Source organism: Arvicola amphibius, chromosome 12 (assembly GCF_903992535.2).
Source record: "Arvicola amphibius chromosome 12, mArvAmp1.2, whole genome shotgun sequence".
Classification (NCBI taxonomy): Eukaryota; Metazoa; Chordata; class Mammalia; order Rodentia; family Cricetidae; genus Arvicola; species Arvicola amphibius.
The window spans coordinates 56,534,700-56,562,143 of NC_052058.2; the positions used below are offsets into that span (position 1 = coordinate 56,534,700).

At 39.9% G+C, this 27,444-nt stretch overlaps 1 protein-coding gene across 1 annotated transcript; it reads left to right on the forward strand.

Annotated features, from left to right (window-relative positions):
* Positions 1 to 22,155: 22,155 nt before the first annotated feature.
* On the forward strand, positions 22,156 to 25,817 carry LOC119828124 (lymphotactin-like). The gene is made up of 3 exons (XM_038350197.1): positions 22,156 to 22,231; positions 24,544 to 24,658; positions 25,474 to 25,817. The coding sequence occupies exons 1-3, from the start codon at positions 22,171 to 22,173 to the stop codon at positions 25,640 to 25,642; spliced, it is 345 nt and encodes a 114-aa protein (XP_038206125.1). The 5' UTR covers positions 22,156 to 22,170; the 3' UTR covers positions 25,643 to 25,817.
* The last annotated feature ends 1,627 nt before the right edge of the window (positions 25,818 to 27,444 follow it).

Genomic DNA, 27,444 nt, shown 5'->3' on the forward strand with positions numbered 1-27,444 from the left:
CATGGTGAAAATATATTAAATATATTAAAAAGAAAATATATTAGGATTTTAGGCTAAATAAAATATCCTAAATGACAAAAAGATCATGTTGTTAGCTCAAGGAGGGGCTAGTGTTCTTGATACATCTCAAGGGCACACCATATGAGAAAGAAGAAACAAGATGCTCAAGTATCAGTCATTCAGGTGGGTCCATGTTTACTATATGGCACAAATTCAATTATGACGCAGTTACTAGATCCAAACAGAATGTCTTAGAACAGTGCCATCGGGTCTCAGATGTATTTTGGAAACCAAAGATGCTTTGCATCTTTGTGGCCTTCATATCAAGGAAAAATTAGACTCTATTTAGAACTACTTACATGGGGGAGATTTGCCAAGAGCTAAAGGAAGCCATGGGGGGGATTGCTTAACAGATATTTACATTACTACTCATAATAGTAGTGAAATTACAGTTATCAAGTAGCAGCGAAATAATTTTATGGTTAGGGTCACTACAACATGAAGAACTGCATTAAAGGTCGCAGCGTTAGGAGAGTGGAGAACCACTGTACTAGCGGCACATGCTCCCTTCATAGATAAAATGCAATAAAAACCACGGAATAATCTGAATTAATGAAGACTGAGAGCTGAATACACGCCACAACAATTTTTAGTATTTTTCATGTGCTTCCTCATTTAATTCTTCCAGTAGTTACAAATGATATTTATTAATATTACTTGTATTTTGCCCAGTCAGAGAAACTGAGACATAGAGGTTAAAGCCATAAGGTGACTCACAGAAGGCCATGCAGTTATGAAATGACCAAGTCATATATGAACATCAAGGTCTGGTTCCAGAACCCGGGCTCTTAACCACTATGGCAGGTCACCTCGTAGGCATAGGTATTCCATAAATAAACAAGATAGTACTAAATGATTAAATAAATTATAGTGTAAACTGAATGTTCTGGAGTCTGAAAGGACATTTGGATTTACAACTTGAATAGACTGCTTGGTTTTAACTGATTAAATGGCTTCACAACACAGCACTGTATAGGAACCCTGTTACTTTCTGTTTTGTACACAGGAAGTGGATAGGTCAGGTCGCTATCACTTTCTTTTACTCTCGGCTGATCTAGTGAAGTGTGTGAACAGTGGGTAAGCCCTTTGCAGCCCTGGAAGGTTAGACTCTGTTCCCAGGTGCTCATTGCTTTGGTCCAAACCTTTTCCTCCTTCTCACCCAACCCTCTAGCTACCAGGAATATTCTCATCATGTCGTGTTCTGTGACCATGCATGGAAGCCATCTCCTTGGACAGACACCTCCCTGTGGAAACTTCCCATCGTAGAACTTCAGTGTACGTTCAGTAGAAAACAAACAAACAAACAAAACAAAACAAAACAAAACAAAACAAAAAACCAGGGCCTGTTCCAGGATAGCAGTGGGAAAGCTTTCTCACGTGGGTCTTTGGAATGGAGAATTCTTTTGTTTTCTGTGTGCACTGCTGTTTACATTCTAGATCTTGGCAGTAAAAGATTTAAAAAATGCCTGATCTATTTTCTTCTTGAAGATTTAAAGATAAGGATTTTATTATGAAAATAAATGGTATTTCCTTACCTTTACTGATTACAAGCTAAATGAAAGTATATTCTTGAATACTTTACCCGTTCATCTTTATAAATTTCCCCATTTCAAAAGTGAACCTTTGTATGTGAATAGCTTGCTTTAATGTGTACTTACGTAGCCTGGTATTAGAACTCATGGAAATTAGTGGCGGCAACAGATCTATTAAGATGAGAAATCTGGTTTTATTGACCACTGATGGAAGAGACAGCAAGAGGTGGCTGGAGAAATTTTGGCCCATGTGACTAAGTTTAGCCTCTGTGGAAGGTCTGATGGAGGTTTGAGCTTAAGAGCTAATGGTTTTGAAAGTATTCATCATGACCAGTGATGACACTTCACTGAAGTCTTGGTTACTTTCAATAAACCACAGAGACACACTGTGGGTTCCACCAATGTGATTTAGTTAACTCTCAAGGCAGTATGTATCAGCAGGACTCTGTAAAGTGTGTGTGTGTGTGTGTGTGTGTGTGTGTGTGTGTGTGTGTATGTGTGTGTGAGAGAGAGAGAGACAGAGACAGAGACACAGAGAGAGACACAAAGAGACAGAGACAGAGAGACAGACAGAGACAGAGACAGAGAGACAAAGATAGAGAAACAGAAAGACAGAGGAACAGAGAGAAATAGACAAAGGACAAAGAGAACCAGAAAGTCAGAGAACTGAAACTGATAACGGAAGTGGTATGAATTGCCTCTGTGTTGTCAATGGGGTTACTGCCACTCTCTTAGGCTGAATGAGGCTTCAGCAATGCTCATAATATGGTCACTTCAACCATCTTTTTATGCTGCTTTATAAAATACAACCTTAGGGCTGGTGCCAAGCTTAGTGTCAAACTTGGAGATCTGAGTTCAAGCCTCAGGGTCCATAAGGTGGAAGAACCAACTTGTGTTAAGTCCTGTGACTTTCACATGTGTGCTATGGCATATTCCCCATCTTCAAACACACACACACACACACACACACACACACACACACACACACACACACGCAGGCAAATAAATAAATGCAACAAAAAATCAACCCAAAACTTATTCTTCTTTTTCACTGAGGTGAATTATGGGAGTATAATAATTCTTTTATGAGGAAACCAACAGATAGTATTTATTTAATCCAGCAGTTGTGCTCCCATGAGTTTACTTAAAGAAATTATTAGATAAATGCACAGAAATACATGGGAGTGCTCACTGAAGTCTTATCAATACCTCTCCCTGTGTAAATGACTTCAATGTCCATTAGTATGGGAGAAATGGCTTGCACCAAATACCTTTTTTATAATTTAGTTTTGTTTTATGTACATTGGTGTTTTGCCCACGCTCATGTCTGTATGAGGGTGTTGGATCCCCTGAAACTGGAGTTATAAACAGTTGTGAGCTGCCACTTGGGTGCTGTGAATTGAATCCAGTGCTATTAACTGCTGAACCATCCTTCCAGCCCCTTATTAAATACTTTTAATGGTGTTCCCTGTGACCATTAAAATAACACAGTTATATATGTGCAGGCCTGACATATGCACATACTGCTTTTAGGTGAAAATTAAAGCAGGCCAAGGAACAGGTATCTGGCACAGCTTCGCTCTTGTTGAGTTCCCGCATGCACCACACTTGAATTTTTGCAGCGCTGGGAATGCTTCATGCATTCTAGGCAAGTGCTCTACCACTGAATTATAGCTCAAACCCAGAAATATTCTGGGAATAATTCTCTTTGAGAGATAACATTCTAGATGGCCTTAGCTCCATTTTACCTGGATGTTTAAAATCATTTCCTATAACTAATAGGCATAAACTACTCACATAAAAAGAAAAACTAAAGTTATTTTAACTGAATAAATAAGTAGGCCATGCAACACACATTTGTTTCTTGAAACATCACTTCTACCATAAGCCATAGTCAGTTAATTAGAACAGATATGAGTTCTTCCACTAATAGCTGAGTAAGCTTGCAAATTATAGGCTCCCACTCAAGTCTAAGTATACACGGATGCCTTCTTTTGATTGGATGTGATATCAGTGTCTTATCATATTGAACCATGAAGCTGCTACTACTAAAAAAAAAATCAGCGTGCTTCTGCTAAAAATTCTGATAGTCAACTATTTTCTCTATTATTACCATTGTTTGGATGTTGAAGAACACATCAAATGTAGACCCTTAGAATGTTATTCCATGTTTGGTAGATAGTAAATGTAAAAACATTAGTTGAAGGCAACCTGTTATTCATTAAATTATCTTCATTATTATCACTTTGTTCTCCAAGATAACTCTGTTGAGTCAAATTCATTATCATTTTCAGCATAAAAATATAGATGAGACAGTTGTTTGATTTCTTGAATTAAACAGTTTTAGTCAGTAGGAAAGCCAAGGCTAGACTCAGGTTGATTGAGTTTAGATCCCGTTTTCTTCCTCATTACTATTTGGCCTCTACAATAAAGAACTGACCACATTTGCAATGTCTCATGGAAACCTTGCAGCGGCACGACTATGGAGATCATTTAGTCTTTTGTATTTCAGTTTGAATTATTGGTTGCAAACAACATACATGCTTCAATAAAGAACAATTGCCATGTCACACTGTGGGCGTCTACAGGTGGGTCTTCACCACACTCTCCAGAGGTACAAGTTTGAATTCTGTGTAACATTGGGGCACTTTTTTTTGTAACCCGTATCACGGCTACTTTGAAGCAATCCACGTAATTAGGACAGTGAAATACTAGACAAATGCAATGGGGGAGCAAACGAGGGATTCCAGGAGGAGCCTTACCCAAGTAAAGTAAACTGATCTTTGACTAAGAGATGAAGGGATTCATTGGGGGAGTGGATAATATCTTCAATAAATTGTTCTGAAAATGTATATATCCATGTGAAAAGGGCAAAAACATATATATATATATATATATATATATATATATATAAGCATGGCAGCTTTTATAGAAAATAGGTCATAGAGCTAATGTAAAGCGAAAACTGTTGAGCCCCTAGGAGGAAACAGGAAGCAATCTAGATGATTAGAGTTTGAAGATGACTTTTCTATTGATACCAAATGTACCATCCATGAAATAAGAATAGAAAGGACATTGGGAAAGTAGAGTTGATACTATTGTGGTGCATTGCTATATAATATTGATTCAGACCCAAGGCAAACATTACAAACAAAAGGAGATTCAGTAGCAAAATCAAGAGACCTCCCCAATCCAAATGATCTAGATTAAAAATGAGTAAAGGACTCGAACAGATAGTTCTTCAAAGAAGACATAAAGATGGCCAACAGATACATAAAACGATGTTCAGTGTTTTTGTGCATCCAAGATGTTAAAGGAAAACTACAAAGAGGCACAGCTTCTCACCACTTAGAATGTGTATTATCAAATCCAAAAGGCAGCAGGTTTGAAGATGTACAGTATACAAGCACTATGGAAAACAGAGTGGAGTATCCTCAAAGCCAAAACAAGAACAACAGCACCCCAAAAGAACACCATATGATCAGGCAAATTAATTTGGAGCACATATTCCAAAGAATCAATCAGTCAGAGGTCTAAGGCGGTTTTATGTTACAAAGCACTTCTTGTGGTCTTGAAGATATGGGAGCAACTTAAAAGTTCACCAGCATTGGACAACTGCTGAGAATGCTGTATGCAGCAATAATGCCTCAGTCTTAGAAAGAAGGAAACCCTGTAACATGGGACAGTCCGCTGGGACCTGTAGGAAATGATGCCGGTCACAGAAGGATAAACATTACACGATTCTACCTGTATGCAGCATCTAAGGTAGACTTCTAGAGGGGCCACTGGGATTGCTCAGTGGGTAAAGAGACTTGCTACCTGGTGATGCAGCTCTCATGACCTGAGTGCATCCCCGATGTCCATGTGAAGATGCAGTGAGAGAACTGACTTCACAATGCTGTCCTCTGACCTCTGTGTGCTCCATGGCTTGCTCCCCAACCCCCCCACCTCAGCAGTCTGAAAAATAAAAGTCTCATAGAAACAGAAAGTAGAATGGTTACCAAGGGCTACTGGGGGTGGGGTGGAGAGTATACAAGATGAATAAATTATAGATACTTTCTGCAAAATATAAGGCCTATATTTAGTAATACTGTTTGTGTATTATATTGAGAGGGTAGAGCTCAGAAGAAGTTATCTCTCCATACTTAAACAAGACACATTATATATCATATAATTTGTATTATATGAAGCATATACTATATACTGCATAGTACATGGGAAAATAGATATATAACTGATATAAAGTATATCATATGTAGTCTATATGATATGTATCATACGTAAAAACAGCATGGATAAGAACTGAGGATACTATACTATTGAAATGTTATTACAGATAGTAGTATTATATATAACATTTATATATAAATATATATGGGACAGAGAGAGAGAGACAGAGACAGAGAGATCCTAAGCAGCAAAGAGAATTATGAAACTCTAACAGATCTTGTTGGGAAGTGAGTATATTTTTACATTTACGGCTCATTCTGAGAGATGTTAAACACCTTATGATAAATTATGGTAATTAAACATAGTTCCTAAAAGGAAGATGGTGACCAATACTTTGAATATTTAAAACACTACTCACATAATATTGTTTACAGATGCTAGAGAGTAGATGTGCTGGATAGCCCAAGCTGCACTGTGTATTGGCCTTTGTCTTACTCTGAGGTCTGTCCTGGCCGAGTGCATTGGAGTATGGGGATGCCTAGCTAAAAGGAAACCGATGAAGTTTTCTTTAATTTTAAATTTAATTCAGTTTAATATGTTTTACTTGAGATCAAATCTAAGTCTTGGTGCACGCTGAACGAGCACTCCCCTAGAGAGCCTCACCGTACCAAGGAGTCTGTAGAGGCTGGGTAAACAGTTCCTCTATGCCCATTGATCTTTTACTTTGCCCCTTTCAAGAACGGGTTCTGTCTTCTGTGGCCGAGAGAACAGAGAACAAAGGCATCAATCTTCTTGTCTCCTACAGAGATCATACATTCGGTGGTGGCGGTTTGTTTGCTGATAGATGTGACAGGATAGACCTTTGTTTCAGGACATTGCCCGTAACTCTGTTCTGTTTGCCCATTTACTAAGAATAGTAGACTATCTGGATAGCTTCAAGGTCTGTTGTAGCTTGGATATTCTTTCCCCTTCTCCCCTTATAGCCTTCTGTGTCTGGCAAATGTATGTGTAAATTATCAGCAAAGTAGGGCTGCACAATATTTTGAACAGTGCTTCTGCCTTAGTTCCTAGGAGAAAAGGAAAAGACAAGAAAATCAGTATACTTGCATTTATTCGGTCAATAAATATTTACTATGCTCCTATATATAAAGGATGTGAGGATTTCATAATGAACAATGTGTCACTTCTCATAGACTTCAAATTTGTGTAGAGAGAGAACAGAAACATGGCCAGTACAGGATAAAAACTGTCATGTGTTGACCGTAATGTTTGTGAATGACTGCAAAGTGCATAAGTAACTTTAGCAACGACACAGGGTCTACTGTGCCTACTGTGCCATTACAGGAGGCACGGGGAGGGTGGACTGCTGGCTGGATTTTCGTGAGGTCCCATTCAGATTCATTCCAAAGCCATAGACCCTTTAAGTTAATGCATGCACTCTTAAAATCTCAGGCTCTATGGAACAGGTTATTGGTCTGGGGCAACTAAGAAAATATCTGTCATCAGCATTTAATGTTTTTAGTATGTTCTACTAGAAAAATATGAAATTCCTATAAAGACACAGATAGAGTCATTCAATTAATCTGAAAATTGAGAAATTAGTGATTTTTTTATGACCTTATTGTTCTACTGTAGAAAAGTCTTGTCTTTGTGACTGAACCTCCCACTGGGAAGATGGAACTGTCCCCCAGGTTGATGTCAGAAGTATCCAGGGAGTGACATGCATAGTTAGTCGTCCTCGTGTTTCAGATATGGGAAGGAAGTCATGTGTGAGGAGTAAGAAAACCACGGAGTAGCTGATATCAAATCATGAACCATTACTTTCAACACAAGAAAATTATACCCTGCCCTGAAAATCTCATGTTGCTCCCTTGTCCCTGATGACCCAGTTTCAGAGTCTAATGGCCTTCAGTGTCTATCTTTTGGTTCTAATCACTGCTATTTATTGACCCCTTCCTAGAAATGAGATAAATTGAATTTTCTGTTCCTAACTGTGATGACTATGAGGTAGGATGATTTTATTCTTTTCCGGGTACCACTTTTGGTAGCTGAGCCTGAAGAAGGATGCAGATGTCTGGGTTCACAGCTTATGAGTCCTGAAACAGTATGGTTTCTCAGGCAAAGAACGATATTGAGCACACTGTAGTATTAACCAGTAATGCTGGCTTTGGGTCTTGATAGGTATATTTTCCTTTCACAGAAAAACTGAGTTTGTTTGATACCCAGATTAGGCTATCTAGAAATGCCTATAATTATGGACCACAGTAGATTTCATTTTACATGAAAAAAAGGAAAGAAAAGAAAGAAAGAAAAATTCTAGAGGCTGGATTGGTGGTTCAGTTGTTAAGAGTGCATGCTGCTTTTTCAGAGGTTCAGAATCTCGTCCAGAGATTCCTAGCAACCACATCTGGTGGCTACAAGCTGTGTAACACCAGCTCCAGGGAGAACGTATACTTTGGGCCTTCATGGGCACCTGTACTCAGGTATACATATGCAGACATGCCATTAAAAATAATTAAGACAGAAATAAAAAAGAAACCCAACTTGTCTGTTTAATAGCATTAATTTCTTGGTACATGGTTGGCTTGACGTGGTAGAAACCAGCTGCCTTTCTTCCCTGGAGACTGTGTTACATTCATTTGTTGACAGTTCTGTCCAGACTCCCTATTGACCTGTGAACAATGGAGAGTGTAGCCAACCTTGCTGTAAGCAGTTTCTATGTGATGGTGGTGGACATGCAGCGTTTCCTCTTCTCCTGAGCTTGCTAGTTCCTGGTGCTGAGTAACTCATGCCTATTCAGGGCAGAACAGTGTTTTAATAACTTCATAACCACGTGGCACTCCGGAAACTCGAGTTTGTTTTTGGTGACGGTGTATGCGAGTAGTTGGCTCTCACCGAATTTTCCATTCACCCTCCCAGCCCAACCACACACTTTCAGAGAACCCTGGTTTAAAATGCCTGTGTGTATTTTCTTAGTCTTTCCTTCTCTCTACGTATTTCACAGAGTTGAAATCTTGTTAAATGTAATGATATAAAAATAAATACATGTCAACAGAAGTTAGATTTTTTTTTGTTAAAAGCCTAGAGGTAAAAATAGCTTATGCTTCAAAAACCATGCAATTAAGCGATACTGCCATTGTAGTGTCTATGCTACCAGAGCAGATATGTAGGCAAATGTGCACTGTTGGATTCTTTTTTATTGTAAAATGTATTTTTGAACAATATTTTCTAATTTTACATACCTATCCCACGTCCCACTCCTTCCCCTCCTCCCACTCTCCCCATCTTCCTCCCATCCTAGCCCCCCCATTTACTCCTCAGAGAGGGTAAGGCTTCCCAAGGGGAGTCAACAAAGTCTGACACATCACTTTGAGGCAGGACCAAGGCCCTCCCCCCTATATCTAGGCTGAGCAAGGTATTCCTCCAAAAAGTTCAAGTATTAGGGATAAATCTTGGTCCCACTGCCAGTGGCCCCACAGACTACCCAAGTCACACAACTGTCACCCACATTCAGAGGGCCTAGTTTGGTCCTATGCAGGTGCCGCTACTATCAGTCCAGAGTCAGTGAGCTCTCACTAGTTCAGGTCAGCTGTTTCTGTGAATATCTCCATTATGGTCACGACCCCTTTGTTCATATTATTGCTTATGCCTCTCTTGGACTGGTCTCCAGAAGCTCGGTCCAGTGTTTAGCTGTGCGTCTCTGCATCTGCTTCCATCAGTTGCAGGATGAAGGTTCTATGATGACAATTAAGAGAGTCATAAATCTGATTACAGGGCAAGGCCAGTTCAGGCACCCTCTCCACTATTGCTTAGTGTTTTAGTTGGGGTCATTCTTGTAGATTGCTGAGAATTTTCTTAGCGCCAGGTTTCTTGCTAGCTCCATAATGGCTCCCTCAACCAAGACATCTCTTTCCTTGCTCTCCCTCTCTGTCCTTCCTCCATCTTAACCGTCTCGTTCCCTCATGTTTTTTTCTTCCCTCCCTTCCCACTCCCCTTCTGCCCTCCTTTCTCCCCATCCCCTTCACACTCCCAATTTTTGCAGGAGATCCTGTCTAATTTCCCTTCCCAGGGTCATTCATGTATGTTTCTGTTAGGACTCTCTGTTATGTAGTTTCTCTGGGATTGTGAACTATAGGCTGGTTATCCATTGCTTTACATCTGATACCCACTTATGAGTGAGTACATGCTATGTTTGTCTTTCATGGTCTGGGCTACCTCACTCAGGATGGTTTTTTTTTCTAGTTCCATCCATTTATATGCAAATTTCAATATGACATTTTTTCACAGCTGAGTAGTAATCTATTGTATACATGTACCACATTTTCTTTATCCATGCTTTGGTTGAGGGGCACCTAGGTTGTTTCCAGGTTCTGGCTATTACAAATAATGCTTCTATTAACACAGATGAGCAAATGTCCTTGTGGTATGAGTGGGCATCCTTTAGGTATATGCCAAAGTGAAGTATTGCTGGGTCTTGAGCTAGACTGATTTCCAATTTTCTGAGAAAATGCTATACTGATTTCCAAAGTGACTGTACAAGTTTGCACTCCCACCAGCCATGGAAGAGTGTTCCCCTTACTCTGTATCCTCTTCAGCATAAACTTTCATCAGTGTTTTTGATTTTAGTCATTCTGACAACTGTAAGATGGAATCTCAGAGTCATTTTGCTTTGCATTTCCCTGATGGCTAAGGATGTTGAGCAATTCTTTAAGTGTCTTTTGGCAGTTTGAAATTCTTCTGTTGAGAATTCTCTGTTTAGATCTCTACCCTACTTTTTGATTGGATTATTTGGTATTTTGATGTCTAGTTTCTTGAGTTCTTTATATATTTTGGAGATCAGTCTGATGTGGGGTTGGTGAAGATCTTTTCCAATTCTGTGGGATGCCGTTGTGTCTTACTGACTGTGTCTTTTGCCTTACAGAAGCTTCTCGGCACTCTTGGATTCTAATGAAACTTTACAAAAAGCATTTGATGTTGCTATTTGTGCTGTGTTTTTCCTGTATCTCATTGTAGATAGTATCTGCTACTTACAGGCATGTCTGACAAAGCTCACTACAATTCTATAATTTAATATAATTTCATATAATTTACAGATTTGACTATTAGTGACTTTTCTTTCTACAAAACTCTTGATTTCAGCCGGGCGGTGGTGGCGCACGCCTTTAATCCCAGCACTCGGGAGGCAGAGGCAGGCAAATCTCTGTGAGTTCGAGGCCAGCCTGGTCTACAAGAGCTAGTTCCAGGACATGCTCTAAAAAAGCTGCAGAGAAACCTTGTCTCGAACAAAAAAAAAAAAAAAAACCTCTTGATTTCTTTAGAGAAACATTACTGCTCTTTTCATAGTTTCCCAGGTAAAAAATGAAAAGGAAATCAAAGTGTAAAGTCCACTTAGTCACTTATTATTGATGATTTCTGGAACAACCAGCTTATCTGGTTACAGAGTAAGACTAGGAGTTTTGCCAAACCCTGAGAAATACAAGAAGGGAATTTACACATTACCTGGTACTGCAAAATCACCACCACCACCACCACCACCACCACCACCACCACCACCACCACCATCACCACCACCATTATGGAAGTAGCATTTGTACCAGGCTGGGAATTCACAGATAGATGTATAATTCAACTGACCTCTAATGTTGATCAAGTTCTTGTCTCCAGCTATGTTTTCACCTCCAAGCTCTCTCTAGTTTCTCTCACTCCAAGGCAGGCCTTAGTCTGGACACTGTGTTTAGCAATCCACTCATCATGTACAATTTTAATGTAACTTCAGGAGTTAGAGTTCATGCACCTGATAAATGTTTATGAATGTTTTTCTAGTTGACATTTCCCATGAAAGTCTGATGTAGTCAACAAACTTTCGGAAAGGCTGGGCTGGCCACATTCTGCTATAGGAATTCTGAGCCTTTAACGGGGATTTATACACCATTCGCTCATGATACAAAAAGATTACAGGTGGACAAATTCAGTTTCCAATATAAAGATGGGAATATTGCATCCTGCGTCACTAGAAGCCTCAAAAATGAAATGATTCCTTAAAGCCGTTTGTGATCGCACTTCTCCTGGCAGCCATGGCCTAGTCTTCTTTGTTTCCAGGTTCAGTGGGCTTTCTTTGTGATGAGTCAGATGCTTAACAAGGGATCCGGTGTAGAAAAGAAGAAAAAAAATGTATCTATGTTCTTAAGGCTGAGGATTCAGTTAGAACAGACATTGTTGAAGTTTGTTGGTGGTGTATGAAGTTCCTCTTGCAAACAAGGTGCTTTTCATGTATTCCTAACATGCTGTTGCTTGAAATTTAACAGAAACATAGTTATAATAAAAGCATTTTTATCAAGAAAAAAAGAGAAACTAGTGAATAGTAATGGAAACAGAGTTAATAAGGAAGGCATAACAGAATATTAACCTTACTGTTGGAACAGTGAAGACTGAGCATCAATGAGGAATTATCTATATTTGTTTGCAGTGGCTAAATTGATTTATTGAAATCCAGTATTGGTAAGGATTGGAGAAACAGGTCCTTTCATATCTTAATAGTAGGAGTGTAAATTAAATATTATTACACCTAACTATAAAGTCAGAGTTTTATATGATAATATCAATATTTATAAATTGATTCTCTTTTTGAAGAGATAACAATAAAACACAATAAGATAAAACAAAAACACTAGGGTTGGACAAGACAAACAAACAAAAGGGTCAATAGAAAGCACAAGAAGTAGAGAGCCACTAGTTCACACTCAGGAGTCCCATAGAAACACTGAACTGGAAGCCCTAATATATACAGAAGACATGGTACAGACCTGTGGAGGCTCCGACCTTGCTGCTTCAGTCTCTGTGAGTTCATATGAGCTTTTGATCATGTTGATTTAGAGGGCCTTGTTTTCTTGGTGTCATCCATCCTCTCTGGCTCTGAAACTCTTTCTGCTCCTGCTTCTGTGGGGTTCTCTGAGCCCTGAGTGGAGGACTTTTATATCACCAGTTTGTCTCTGTAGGATCAGTGGACAAGCCTGATCATTGACAGCTATCTTTCAAACAATGTTATTTTTACACATTTAAGCTTTACACAGCATTTAAAGAAAACGACCTGTAGCACTGGGCTGAGCTTCCAAAGTCCATTTGAAGAGTGGGAGGAATGAGAATATGAACAAAGAGGTCAAGATCGTGATGGGGACACCCACTGCAATAGTTTATCTGAGCTAATGGGAGATCACCAACTCCAGTCAGACAGGGAAACAAACAGCATAGGACCAAACTAGTCCCTCAGAATGTGGGTGACAATTGTATGGCTTGGGCAGACTGAGGGGCCACTGGCAGTGGCACCAGGATTTATTCCTACTGCTTATACTGGCTTTTTGGATGGATACCTTGCTTAAGCTAGATATAGTAGGGAGGGCCTTGGAACTTCCCCAGAACAATGTGCCTTACCCTCTCTGAGGAGTGGATGGGGGTGGGATAGAGGTGGGGTGAAGATGGAGGGAATGGGAGGAGGAGAGGGAATGGGAACTGGGATTGGTATGTAAAATGATAAAAAAGATAATTTGTCTTCTTTAAAAAAAGAAAGGAAGGGCTGGGCAGTGGTGGCGCACGCCTTTAATCCCAGCACTCGGGAGGCAGAGGCAGGCAGATCTCTGAGTTCGAGGCCAGCCTGGTCTTCAAGAGCTAGTTCCAGGACAGGTTCTAGAAACTACAGGGAAACCCTGTCTCAAAAAAACAAAAAAAAAAGGAAGGAAGAAAGGAAGGAAGGGAAAATGAGAGAGAGAGAGAGAGAGAGAGAGAGAGAGAGAGAGAGAGGGAGAGGGAGAAAGCGGCCTTTCTCAGATTAAAGGGAGCCTTAAGCATGCCTCCTGGGGGTAAATTAAAGAGATCATTCCGATAAGAACAGAAAGTTGAATATATATATATATATATATATATATATATATATATTATTCTTATTGCTATGTGATTGTGGGTTAAATAGAGGAACAATGGGAAGACCCATTAAAAGTTGGTGCACTATGTCAGAGGTTATCTGACAGGCCAGGACGACTTAGTAGCTTGACACTGGAGTCTGGCAGACCTGGGTTTGAATTGTCACTCTACCTTCTTGAGCTTCGGGAGAGCATGTGGGTGACTCAGCCTCTTAACACCTACAAGCTACAGCTTCTCATCTATAAATTGTAGATAAAGATTCAACTTAATCCATCATAATGCTTAAAGAATGAAACAGGCTAATACTGTTTAGTGTTAGCACAAAGGCCCACACACTGTACGCGTACGATAAATCTAGAGCCCTGGAATGCTCTAGAGAGGGTGTATGATGATACATACATGGGCATTGTAGCGCTTACACTATGGGACTGTTTGCAAGCCAGGAACTAAGCTGGAGACTTAAAAACACAGAGACATGGACATGGGCATGGGTCATCCTTGATACAAGAATGCCTAGTTTATTGTGCCCCAGGGAAGCTTACATAGGTATCCTTAATGGAAAGCCACGCCCCAGCTCTCGGGATCTTTCAGCTGCAGGCCTCATCAGACCTACTCCCCTGCCATCAAGGTCTCATGCTCAGAGTAGCTGCAGGCACAGGTGTTTTGCTCAGTTCACTCCAGCTGGCAAAGGGTCTGAGGCAGGCAAAGAAAGTCAAGGGGCCAGGGGGTCTGCAGCTCCCAACAGGGCGTATTTATCTAAGATAACTTTAGAGGAAGGTCCATCCACAATGGTTAAGTGGTTACTTCTGGGTAGTGGCACTTGGGTCAATATTACTTAAAAACTAAACTAAACTAAATAAAACCCAAGAAATCTTTTATAGGGTTTGGAGAGATTGCTCAGTGGTTAAGAGCACTTGTTACCTTTCAGAGGACCTGAATTTAATTCTAACTACTCACGTTAGAGAGTTCACACTGTTTGTATTCCAGGTCCACGGAGTCTGAGGCCCATTTCTGGCCTCTGCAGGCACCTACACACAGGGCACTCTATCCCTCCCCATCTCCCTCTTCCTTCTCCTCCCCCCTCTGTCTGCCTGTCTGTTTCTGTCTCTCTCTCTCTCTCTCTCTCTCTCTCTCTCTCTCTCTCTCTCTCTCTCTCTCTCTCTCTCTCTCTCACCAATTTCTACAGTGCCTAACCTTCCTTCATAGCAATCACACTATATTTATCAGAAAACATAGAAGCAAATTCTTCAGGAGTAAAAGTAGGTATGATTTAAGACATATTATAGAGAGGCATGTTTCAAAGAAAATAATGACCCCAGTCACCTTTCTTCAGTTTTTGTTCTTTAAAAAACTAAAATTTAAGTACACAATTGGATTAGTCATAACATGTAGTTACAGCAGGAAATGGCAGACTTTATTTACTCTTGTTCTGGGCACAAATTGTGATTGTATTTCCCAGGCATACCCATATTGCCCATTCTTCCTTTCTATCCTCATTTCTAGGAGGCAACAGGTAAGTGCTTCTCACTAATACAATGCCATCAAATAATGCATCTTCCTGGTGATTAATATGTATGTCTTTTCTCTATGGCCTTGTCCTTTCAGGCACCAAGAGATACCATTAACTAAGAGTAGAAGCAGCCCAGTTTCCTGGGCCACTTTTTGTAGGAGAGCCTCCCAGGCGGACAACTGATTAGGAGTACTCGCATCAATTTTTGTATCAGTCTAATCTGAATTATACAGTTCTATATACATCATCACCATTGACATATATGTGACCTTTTTAATTTATTCAATTAATTACATTGCACAGAGTGCCACTGATTAATATTTCTTCAATCAGAGCACTTGAATACTCAAAACATTTTACTTAGTGTGTTTCAAGTTTAGAACTAGAGGGAGAAAATTTTAATCTTGTAACACATGAATATTTGGCTTTATATGACAATGATGGACCTCTTCAACTAGATTATCAGTTTCCTTTTTTCCCAGTGGGCTATGAAAGCATACATCAATTTCTAATATCCAAAGTGGTATGCTGCTCTATATTTTTGGCATCATAGTGCTATTATAATGGTTATTAATTTTTGCCACTTGCATAGGAAAATTTGAGGGTCACACTGTTATGTTGATTTCCATTTGTGTGACTGCTACTGACAAGACGCTTGGTCCCTTTGTCCCAGATGTCTACTGTCTTACTTGTCACTTAGCTGTTCTGTGCCGGTGACTCTACTGTTTGATTTGGCAAATGCACAATGGTGAAGAATCATACTGAGAGCTTAAGAAATTCCATTTTAATATGTTAAGGAAGAGTACAGTCATCAGTCACATTGTCTATGTTTTTAATAAAAATGTGTAAAACCACATCACAGTCTTCACACTTTATTTCCATTCTTATTACTTTTTTTATTTAAATTGAAAGACACAGTTGCATGTACTTGTCATATGCAACGTGGTTTTGAAGTATATATACTTTTTAGAAGTAGTTAAGATATGTATTATCTCACGGTTATTTTTAAGTGGGAGTTCTTTACACACTCTCAGGATTATTCAAGAGTATAATAAATTGTTACCGTACTCAGCACATTGTACAATAGAGTCCATGAAATCGTTTCTCCTGTCAGCTGCTATTGGGTGTCCTATGACTAGTGTCATCACTCCAGTCCTTGCTGACCGTCACTCTACTCTGTTTCTATAAGATCAGTGTTTTTATATCTGATGTGTAAGTGAAGTCATAGAGCATTTTTGTCTTCCTGGGCTTGGTGTATGTGACTTAACACAATACACTCTAAGAGGTTCACTTTCCACATTTTCTGGACCCATCCATGCACTGATAGACACTGAAGTTGATTCCGTGTCCTGGCTATTGCTAAGAAGGCCAAAGTGAATGTCGACATGCAGATGCCCCTGTCACATACTACTTTCTTTCTTTCGAAAGTCGTGGGATTGAGGGGGTAACCACCATGCTCATTAATGGTACGTGAGACTGTCTAACATGTTTGTATTTAGGAATTGGGACAAAGCAATAATTAGTCTAGGTCAAGGAGAAGAAGGAATTTAAATGGCAAATGTTTTCAGAATTTGAAGACCAATGGTAGAGTTGTGGAAATAGTTTAAAATACTTTCTGAACGTGCAGTGTAAAGTCTGTTTAGGAGATTGAATACCATTAATGAAACATTTCTTAGAGATGAACTTATGATGTTAATGGAAATATAAATTTATTTTCATATTTCTAATATTAGTAGCAAAACCTTTCAGTTTACATATTCCCTAAATGTATTTTATTGATAGCTTCATAAAATAAGAAACAAAATCAAAATGGATTAGCAGAAAGGTTGGTTAACTCAAATTCTGTTGGAGACACTGCAAATCAAAGCTTCATTCTGGAAAGATTATACAGAGAAAACAGTAACTTTAAATATAATGATATGATTTCACCAAGTATTCATCTTCTAAATTATTAAAGGATCAGACCAGATACATTACTGAAAAACAACCTTATACATAGGATCTATGTAGCAATCAGAGTGTTTAATGTATGCATGGAGACTTTTGCAAAGTAGAAAAGTGAAGATTGAAGAAATATGAGAACTTATTTAAATTGATGTTAAAACAGCGATCATAATGATCATAACTGTATGTTGTGGAATCTTATTTTAACTAGGCAAAGATGTGTTAAATTTGTTTATACTGTGGAATATAACTTTATTTGAAAATGTGCTACATTTGTTTCTGCTGCCTTTGTTTTTTATAATTTTTATTTGTTTTTTAAATTGTTTTTATTCAGCTATATATTTTTTCATTCCCCTCCCCTCCTACCTTCTCCCATGGTCCCCGTGCTCCCAATTTACTCAGGAGATCTTGTCTTTTTCTACTTCCCATGTAGATTAGATCTATGTATTCTCTCTTAGGGTCCTCATTGTTGTCAAACTTCTCTGGGATTGTGAATTTATAGGCTGCTTTTTCTCTTTTTGTCTAAAAGTCAATTGTAAGTGAGTACATATGACATTTGCCTTTCTGGGTTTAGGTTACCTCACTCAATATGATGTTTTCTAGATCCATTCATCCATTTGCCCACAAATTTCAAGATGTTGTTGTTGTTGTTATTATTATTATTATTATTATTATTTGCTGTGTAGTACTCCATTGTATAAATGTACCACATTTTCCTTATCCATTCTTTGATTGAGGGGCATGTTTTCAGGTTCAGGCTATGATAAACAATGCTGCTTTGGATATAGTTGAGCACATGTCCTTGTGGTATAATTGAGAAACCTTTGGGTATATACCCCAAAGTGGTATTACTGGGTCTTGAGGAATTTTGTTTCCTAATTTTCTGAGAAATTGCCATAATTAAATCTAAAGTGGCTGTATCATTTTGCACCCCCACCAGCAATGGAGGAGTGTTCTCTTTGCCCCACAACCTTTCCAGCATAAGTTGTCATCAGTGTTTTTGATTTTGGCCATTCTTACAGGTATAAGAGGGAATCTCAGAGTTGTTTTGATTTGCATTTCTCTGATGGCTAAGGATGTTGAACATTTCTTTAAGTGTCTTTCAGCCATTATAGATTTCTCTGTTGAGAGTTCTCTGTTTAGGTCTGTATTTCATTTTTTTAATTTGGTTATTTGTTCTGCACTCCATTTTTTTGGATTATGTATTCTTTTGATGACCAATTTCTTGAGTTCTTTGTATATTTTGGAGATCAGATCTCTGTCTGATGTGGGGTTGGTGAAGATCTTTTTCCATCCTGTAGGCTGCCATTTTGTCTTGTTGACCACGTCCTTTGCTTTACAGAAGCTTTTCAGTTTCAGGAGGTCCCATTTATTAGTTGTTTCTCTCAGTGTCTGTGCTACTGGGGTTATATTTAGGAAGTTGTCTCCTGTGCCAATGCGTTCAAGTGTACTTCCCACTTTTTCTTCTATAAGGTTCAGTGTGGCTGGCTTTATGTTGAGGTCTTTGATCCATTTGGATATGAGTTTTATGCATGGTGATAGATATGTTTCTATTTTCATTCTTCTACATGTTGATATCCAGTTATGCCAGCACCATTTGTTGAATATCCTTTCTTTTTTCCATTTTATATTTTTGTTTCTTTGTCATAAACCAGGTGTTTGAAGGTGTGTGGATTAATATTCAGGTCTCTGATTCAGTTCCATTGGTCCTCCTGTCTGTTCTTATGCCAGTACCAGGCTGTTTTCAGTACTGTAGCTCTGTAGTAGAGTTTGAAGTCAGGGATTGTGACACCCCCAGAAGTTCTTTTATTATACAGAATTGTTTCGGCTATTCTGGTTTTTTTGCTTTTCCATATGAATTTGAGTACCATTCTTTCAAGGTCTGTGAAGAATTTTGCTGGGATTTTGATGGGCATTGCATTGAATCTGTAGATTGCTTTTGGTAAGATTGCCATTTTTACTATGTTAATTCTACCCACTCAAGAACATGGGGGATTGTTCCATTTTCGGGTGTCTTCAATTTCTTTCTTCAAAGATATAAAGTTCTTGTAATACAGGTCTTCCACTTGGTTGGTTAGAGCTACTCCAAGATATTTTATGTTATTTGTAGCTATGGCGAAGGATGATGGTTCTCTGACTTCTTTCTCAGCCCATTTATCATCTGTGTGAACAAGGGCTATGGATTTTTTTTGTGTGTTAATCTTGTATCCTGTTACATTATTGAAGGTGTTTATGAGTTACTTCTTGAGGAAGTTTGTTTCCTAATTTTCTGAGAAATTGCCATAATTAAATCTAAAGTAGCTGTATCATTTTGCACCCCCACCGGCAATGGAGGAGTGTTCTCTTTACCCCACAACCTTTCCAGCATAAGTTGTCATCAATGTTTTTGATTTTGGCCATTCTTAAAGGTATAAGAGACATTCCTTGGTAGAGTTTTTGGGGTCCCTTATATAAACTATCATATCATCAACAAATAGAGTTTGACTTCTTCTTTTTCTATTTGTATCCCCTTGATCTCCTTTTTTGTCTTATTGCTCTAGCTAGAACCTCAAGTACTATATTAAATAGATATGGAGAGAGTGGACAACCTTGTTTTGTTCCTGATTTCAGTGGGATCGCTTTGAGTTTCTCTTCGTTTAGTCAGGTGTTGGTTATTGGCTTGCTGTATATTGCCATTATCACGTTTGGGTATGTTCCTTGTATCGCTGCTGTCTCCAAGACCTTTATCATGAAGGAATGATGTATTTTGTCAAAGGCTTTTTCAGCATTTAGTGAATGTGGGTCTTGTGGGTTTTTTTTTTTCAGTTTGTTTATATGGTGGATTACATTAACAGATTTTCGTATGTTGAACTATCCCTGCATCTCTGGGATGAAACTGACCTGATCATGGTGGATAAATTTTCTGAAGTGTTCTTGGATTCTGTTTGCTAGTATTATATTGAGTATTTTTGCATCAATGTTCATGAGTGAGATTGGTCTGCAATTCTCTTTCTTAGTAATGTCTTTGTGTGGTTTGGATATCAGGATAATTGTAGCCTCATCAAAAGAGTTTGGCAATGTTTCTTCTGTTTCTATTGTGTGGAATAATTTGAGGAATATAGATATTAGTTCTTCAAAAATCTTGTAGAATTCTGTGCTGAAACCATCAAGTCCTTTTTTTGTGTGTTGGGAGACTTTTGATGACTGTTTCTATTTCTTTAGCAGTTATAGGTGTATTTAATTTGTTTATTTGGTCTTGATTTAATTTTAGTAAGTGATATTTATCCAGAAAATTGTCCATTTCCTTTAAATTTTCCAATTTTATGGAGTATAGGTTTTTGAAATATGACCTAATTGTTCTCTGGATTTCCTCCACATCTATTGTTATGTCCCTCTTTTCATTTCTGATTTTGTTAATTTGGATATTCTCTCTTTGCCTTTTGGTTGGTTTGGATAAAGGTTTGTCTATTTTGTTGATTTTCTCGAAGAACCAACTCTTGGTCTCATTGATTCTTTGTATTATTTTCTTTGCTTCTGTTTTGTCAATTTCAGCTGTCAATTTGATTATTTCCTGCCGGCTAATCTTCCTGGGTTCTGCTGCCTTTGTTAATGAAGTAAAGATGTGTTACATTTGTTTTCGCTGCATTTGTTTTAATTATGTAACAATGTGCTCTCCTTATTTTACCTTGTCTGCCTAAGGCACCTGATTGTTCTTATAAAGAGCTGAAGGGCTCAGGGTAGGCAGAGGAAGGACGGACAGGGCTGATGGGCAGAAAGGGAAGTAGGAGGAGAAATCTAGGCTCGGGGAGAAAAAAGGAGAAAAGGAGAGAACGAGGGAGGAAGAGAGGGACACACCCAGGGCCAGAAGCCAGGCAGCGTCCAGTCAGACATGAGAAGCAGCGAATGTTAGATATACAGAAGGAAAGACAGGGTAAAAAGCCCCAAAGGAAACATAGATGAAGAGGAACAGGTTAAGCTATAAGGGCTACTGAGACAAGCATAAAATAAAGCTGAGAATACATAGCTAATAAGAAGTCTCCTTGTCATGATTTGGGAGCTGGTTGGTGGCCCAAAAGAAAAAAGGCTACTACAATTATGTGAACATATGAATACAAATAAAAGGAAAGCTATTGGAATTTTACTTTTATTTGTTTATCTGTAGGTGCGTCTACCCACACACCTGTGCTCAGGTACTCATGGAGGTCAGAAGAGGGCATCCCATTCCCTGGAGCTGGAATTACAGGTGGTTGCGAACAACACGAGTTGGGTGCTGGGAGTGAAACTCTCATCTTCTGAAAGAGCAGCAAGTACACTTACCCACGGATTCATTCCTCAGCCCCCTTGAAAGGGCTAGTATTCTCTCATGTTCTTTGAAATAAAACTGTAGAACGAGTTTTCAATAAGCTTAAATATATTTGTACATTTTTCCCCAAACAGCAAACATGCATAGAGAAATGCCATAAACACTGACTTAAATGTTCCTCCTCCCGTAGTTTGAAGTTGAAGAAATGGGGGTAAACTGAGTCAGGGCAGAGGAGAAGAATGAGGAGAAAAGGCAGGCGAATTGAGGGTGGCTGTAGTGTTCTTTTGCTGTCCTGGGGAGTCAGGCAGGCACTGGGAGCTGCTGATCTGTGGTTGGAGAAGTCTTCTGTCACAGGAGGCAGGTGGGCTGGACCACAGTGACCACACCACCTCATTTCCTTTGCCCCGTTAACACACTGAGCCATGTCACTGGCTAGCCTTTGGGACGGAAGATCTGACTTTAGACCCACCGCTGTGAAGGAGACAAGGACATTTCGTCTCATGCACACATTTGTCACATTAACCACATGGGGGGAGGAAAAGGCCACAAAGTATCATGTTAGTATGAACGCAGCCAAGGTACTTGTGTTTAAAGAAAAAATATATCATTAGTGTTGCAAAGACTTTCCATGATTCCACACCCACCCTGAAAGAGCCCCCTCTCACCACAGGAAGTGTGCTGACCAATGGGGGGCAAATAAAAGGGGCTCCCTTGGGAGTCTGGGCCACACTCTTGCACAGCGCAGCAAGACCTCAGCCATGAGACTTCTCCTCCTGACTTTCCTGGGAGCCTGCTGCCTCACCACGTGCTCTGTGGAAGGTAAGTTGAGCAGCTATTGACGGGACACGGATCAGGTGGGCTCAGGTACTAGGTTTTGACTTGGGGTTTGATTAGAATAAACTCCTTTGTCCAGGGAAGCCTCAAACTTCCCATATGCACAAGAGGAATGCTAGTTTCAACTCCCAGCCATTCTAGGCATATGCTTATTTACTTAAAATTGATTGTTATATTCTGTCTATACACTGAGCACTGTGAGCTGGAATTAAAATGGAATAAATCTGATTTTTATTTTTACTGATGACTATTTAAGCAATCCAATCTCCTTACGATGCTATTTTATTAATGCTGGCAATGATTACAAATGGGTTGCTTGCTTTTGTTTATTTCATTTTGATCTGATAAATTCTCAGACTCTTTAACCTTCATCGCACTGGGGAATGAGGTCAAGACAGTGTGTTTGGAAGCAAATCTATGTTTTCTACTTGAAAACGTCAAGCATAAAATGATCAGGAGCTCATATTTTCATATTAAGAAAATCAATATTATCCTCAACTAAATAGAGGAGTCTGCCAATATTGCTGTGAACATTACCGTTTATGATAGACTTCTTGAGTTTGTACGACAGCCTCTGATACTGAGTGGAACAGATAATCCACACTCTGTTGACTAACGAACCTGGAAGATATGCCCAGGTGGGATGCAGATGCACTGAGCTGTAGCTGAACGTTTCAGCTGATGTTTCCTAAAGGGTCACCTTTCCCTTCCAGCTGGAGTTAATTTATAGACCTATTTGTATTTTGTTCTGCACACTTAGACTTTAATACCATAACTTCATCATAGATTCTACAAGCATAAAGGGAATAAAGGGAACACATTCTGGAAATCCTTGACATTGGGCAAAAGAAGAAATATTGATGAAGGGAAGAAAACTTCAAGAATCTGCAGTTAGGTCTCATGCACTAAAAGGCTGGCATTTTTGCTGAGATGGGAGGTGTAGCTCTCAGCTGCTTTTGTTTGCTTGTTTCCTGAGATGGGCTGGGGCTCAGGCCAGGGCTGGCTTAGTGAAAGTCTGCAAGAGCTAGGGAACTGGAGACTTGTTCTCAGATTCCCAAGCTTTCTCCTTGCAGGAGTTTTAAAAACCTTGCTGGTGTCTTAGTGATGTCCAAATGGGCAAAAATGCATCTTTGCTTTGGTTTAATCCCGCAGTAGGTGTCAAGCAATGCTTTCTCTCTCTCTCTCTCTCTCTCTCTCTCTCTCTCTCTCTCTCTCTCTCTCTCACACACACACACACACACACACACACACACACACAACATACACACACACCCCACTTTGCTGAGAGGCTGTAGAAGTCCTGGTGAGGACAATAGGATTCTGCTGGCCCTTGGCATCCATGTACACTCGACTCAGAGACATGTTGTTCTTAAACAGTGAAAGAAAGCTAAAAGAGGCCAGATTTTCTCTGAGTCCAGAGAAGTTTAGCATAAAACCATATTGGCAGAGGGCAAAGAATGGGCAGATTGGCACCGAGAACAAAGCAAAGGAGCCATGAAGGAAAGAGGTGTGAGCACCCAGCCTCTAGTTCCATATGGTAGACAAAGGCCTTCCTGTGGCAGCAGAAGCGCTCCAGTTCAGACTTGATCATTATCAGGATGATGACTTGAGGTCTCGGCAGCTGTGAAGCGCACAGCAGCGGCTCCAGCTACCAAGAGAATTATCACTTAGAAACTTTGCCTACTTAGATGTTACCAACTCCTTAGTCTCCTTGACTCTCCAGGGATAGTTTTTCTTGTGCAATGGAGGGTAGTGTTAAGAACTCGAAGAGTTTAATCCCCCCCTCGGTCGGGTCCTTTAATGGCAAATCCTGAGGAAACTCTCCCATCCCGTTTCCCACGTGTGACTATTACAAATGAGAACATGTATATTTGTTCAGACAAAAATGTACTGGGTTCTCCCCTTGACTATAGCTTGCTCAGATCACCCTTTATTGCAACACTCTTTTACCTAATTTACAGCAAAGTTGGCATTTGACATGATCTCCTTTGTCTCTGTTTTCCTGGCACAGACTCCATTAAACAGGGTCAGTGCCCATCTGAATTAGTGCCTTTGACTTTTGGGACACAAAAGGACACCGTTAAGTAAGTAGCTGTTGAGAGTGTCCCCAGGACTCTGCTGTCATAGCTATCTTAATGGAAATATACAAAGATGGATGCCACCCTGTTACTATGTATTTACTTTTGAGACAATGCCTCCCAGACACAGTTCTAGCAGTAATCTAAGAAGTGACTCTGAACTCCATACTTGTCGAGCTGCAGTTTATTTATGTTTTCTTTTTCTTTTTCTTTTTCTAGGCGTGGGCACTGAAGCCCTAGAAGAGAGTTTCTGTGTGAGTTTAAGGACCCAGCCGCTGCCAGTTCAGATAATCAAGACCTATACCATCAGGGAGGGCATATTGAAAGCAGTTATGTGAGTGTCTACTCAAAGATGTTCCTATCTAGAAATGCAATAAAAAGAAGGGTTGCCCCCCCCCAGGAAAAATAGGGCACCATGGAGGAATGCTCAGCATAGCCAATAGCCCATTCTGTTTATATTAATCTTGTTTTTTCACTGTCCTGTCCAATGGTGATTATTGAAAAAAAATAAAAGAACACACACACCCTTTTTCCTCTTTTGCTCACCAGATGAGCCTGACTAGAAAATAGATGGGCACTGTGTCCAGTTCTGATGGTCAGCCCAGGCTAGGACTTGCTCAAATAGCCAGACTAACGTAAGATACATACTGTGGAGAGCAGCACACCTTGTATGTGGTTATACCTCAAGGGAACACATCCAGAACTTTCCTACACTGCCTTCCAGAACCCCATGTTCAGAAGGAGCAGCTCTCTCTCTCTCTCTGATGCATGCTTAGAGTTTCTCTCTTAGAAACTCATGGACATTATCTCTAATTCCCCCAAGGAGGTGGATAGTTCCAGGCTGGAAAAGGAAGGAGGTAGGGATCAGTTGAACTAAATGGTCCTAGGAATCCACTTTAGCTCCAGTGTTTGGTTATACCGGTGAATGACAGCCGCCAACAGCTGGCTATCACCTGGAGATTTCCCTTCCTTTCCTAAAACAGATGACAGAAGGAAGGTGCTCATGGGTTGTTTCAGGGTTTGAAGATAGTTTCTTCGGCTGACTTCTGACAGATCTTCTTTCATTGGACAGTACGGCTAACACTATCTTCTGACAGGTCTTCTTTCATTGGACAGTACGGCTAACACTATCTTTCCCCTGTGTTCTAGCTTTGTCACCAGACGAGGACTGAAAATCTGTGCTGATCCACACGCCCAATGGGTGAAAGCAGCAATCAAAACTGTGGATAAAAGGTCCCGTGACAGAAAGAACATGACTGAAACTAGTCCCACGAGAGCCCAGCGGTCCACCAACTCAGCCATGACCCTGTCTGGGTAGTGCTCTCTGGGACACTGTTCCCTCAACAGCCGAGTAGCTCATCTCAGTTCGCAGGCTCATGGACTAATTGTGCTACATTTACTTTTTACGAAATGTTGCATGAATAAAGTTGTTTTTTTTTATTTTTTATGGCATTCATTTTAAATGTTATAAGTAATAAATATTTATTATTGAGGATGGGTCTATATTTCATTTATTATACAAAGGGAAAGGTAATATATCATTTATTTCTGTCTCTTTGACCTCTGTCCCTCCTGCTCTTTGTCTCTTGTACCTCTGGTTTCCATGATGGGAGACATTTGGGCCAGTGTCTATGGAGATGAAAGTCAGCTTTATCACTCTTGGGTTCAGTACCCAGTAGTTCTCTGCCAGTGAGTTACAAATCGTAGCATGCAGTGACAGTCACCATCCAGTTCAGTCTCATAGTAGAGACTTTGTTTATCAAAGTTGTGAGAAACCATCCAGCTGTCTTCACATTACCATTCTGAGGGATCACAGCTCAGAAAGCGGCTCCACTCCACCTTAACCTGAGCAAATTCCTTACCTCTTGGTAGGTTGGTCAAGCAAAAGTCAATGTATTGTAAATTAGGCAGTTATCTCACTACCTTATGATTGGTTCTCTTGTTGGCACTCTGCTTACCATTGTCTAAGCTCTGCATTCCTACCTATGGGCTCCTAATTCTCCCAATCCTTTTCACGTGGGATATCTCTCTATTTCAACAGGATCACAATTTACAGATCACTCAATACCCCAAACTATGCTCTTCTGTGTTCTCATCAAATGACTGCTTTGATTACAGCTTATGGTTCTGGTATCCAAGAAGCCAATGATTTACACTGTGTTTGTTAAGCTGTCTGAAGAGCAAGAACACAAAAGAATGAGCTGGACCCAAGTCAGGAGGTTGGGATATGACTCAGATTTTAGAACTGAGAAAATGACATAGGTAGAATCTATATAATAACATAAAGGAGAGTTGTTTGGTGTGTGAACTTAAGTAAACTCTTGGAAAGTTAAAAAAATAAACTCTGCAGAAGAAGTGACAGAATAATTGTGCCTTTAAGTCCTAAAAGATTCTTGCCAGGAATAAATGGCCAGTGTGGGTTTTCTTGCCAGAAGAATCGCCTGAAGGAAATTATGGAGGCGCCCGAGGGAGACTGCTTATGGGTGGGTGGGGGTTAGAGAGCTCAGGGAGGAAAGGTGGCTTGAGGCCAGGTCTGCGAGGTCCCAAGCAGAAGGGCAAGAACAAGATTTAATAGGGAGTGGAGCAATCAGAGGACAACGTGATGCATCCAAGTTTAGGGTAGTCACTTGAGCAGTGGTTCTTAATCTGCGGGTTGCAACCCTTCAGGAGTTGAATACCTGTTCACAGGGGTAATCTTAGACCATCAGAAAATGCAGATAATTACATTACAATTCGGAACAGTAGCAAAATTACAGTCATGAACTAGCAATGAAAATAATTTTATGGTTGGGGGCCACCACAGCATGAGGAACTGTATTAAAGGGTGACAGCATTAGGAAGGCTGAGAAACCCTGACTTAGAGGTGTAGGTATATGCATAAGGCTGAAACGGTCTGGCTATCTACTAGATATGTCATGAACTTGATAAACTGAGACTCCTCTGAAGTTTTCAGCTAGCGTGAGTGGTTAAGAATCAACAGAGGATTGATAAGATTTTGGTCTAATTGCTGCTGTAGATTCTGTTCTGGTGAATCCATGGCCACCGGAAGAGGGACAGTCATGGGGCAAGAAGCAAGCACCACAGATCTCCTTGATATGTAAGCAGTTGAGACAAAGCCCA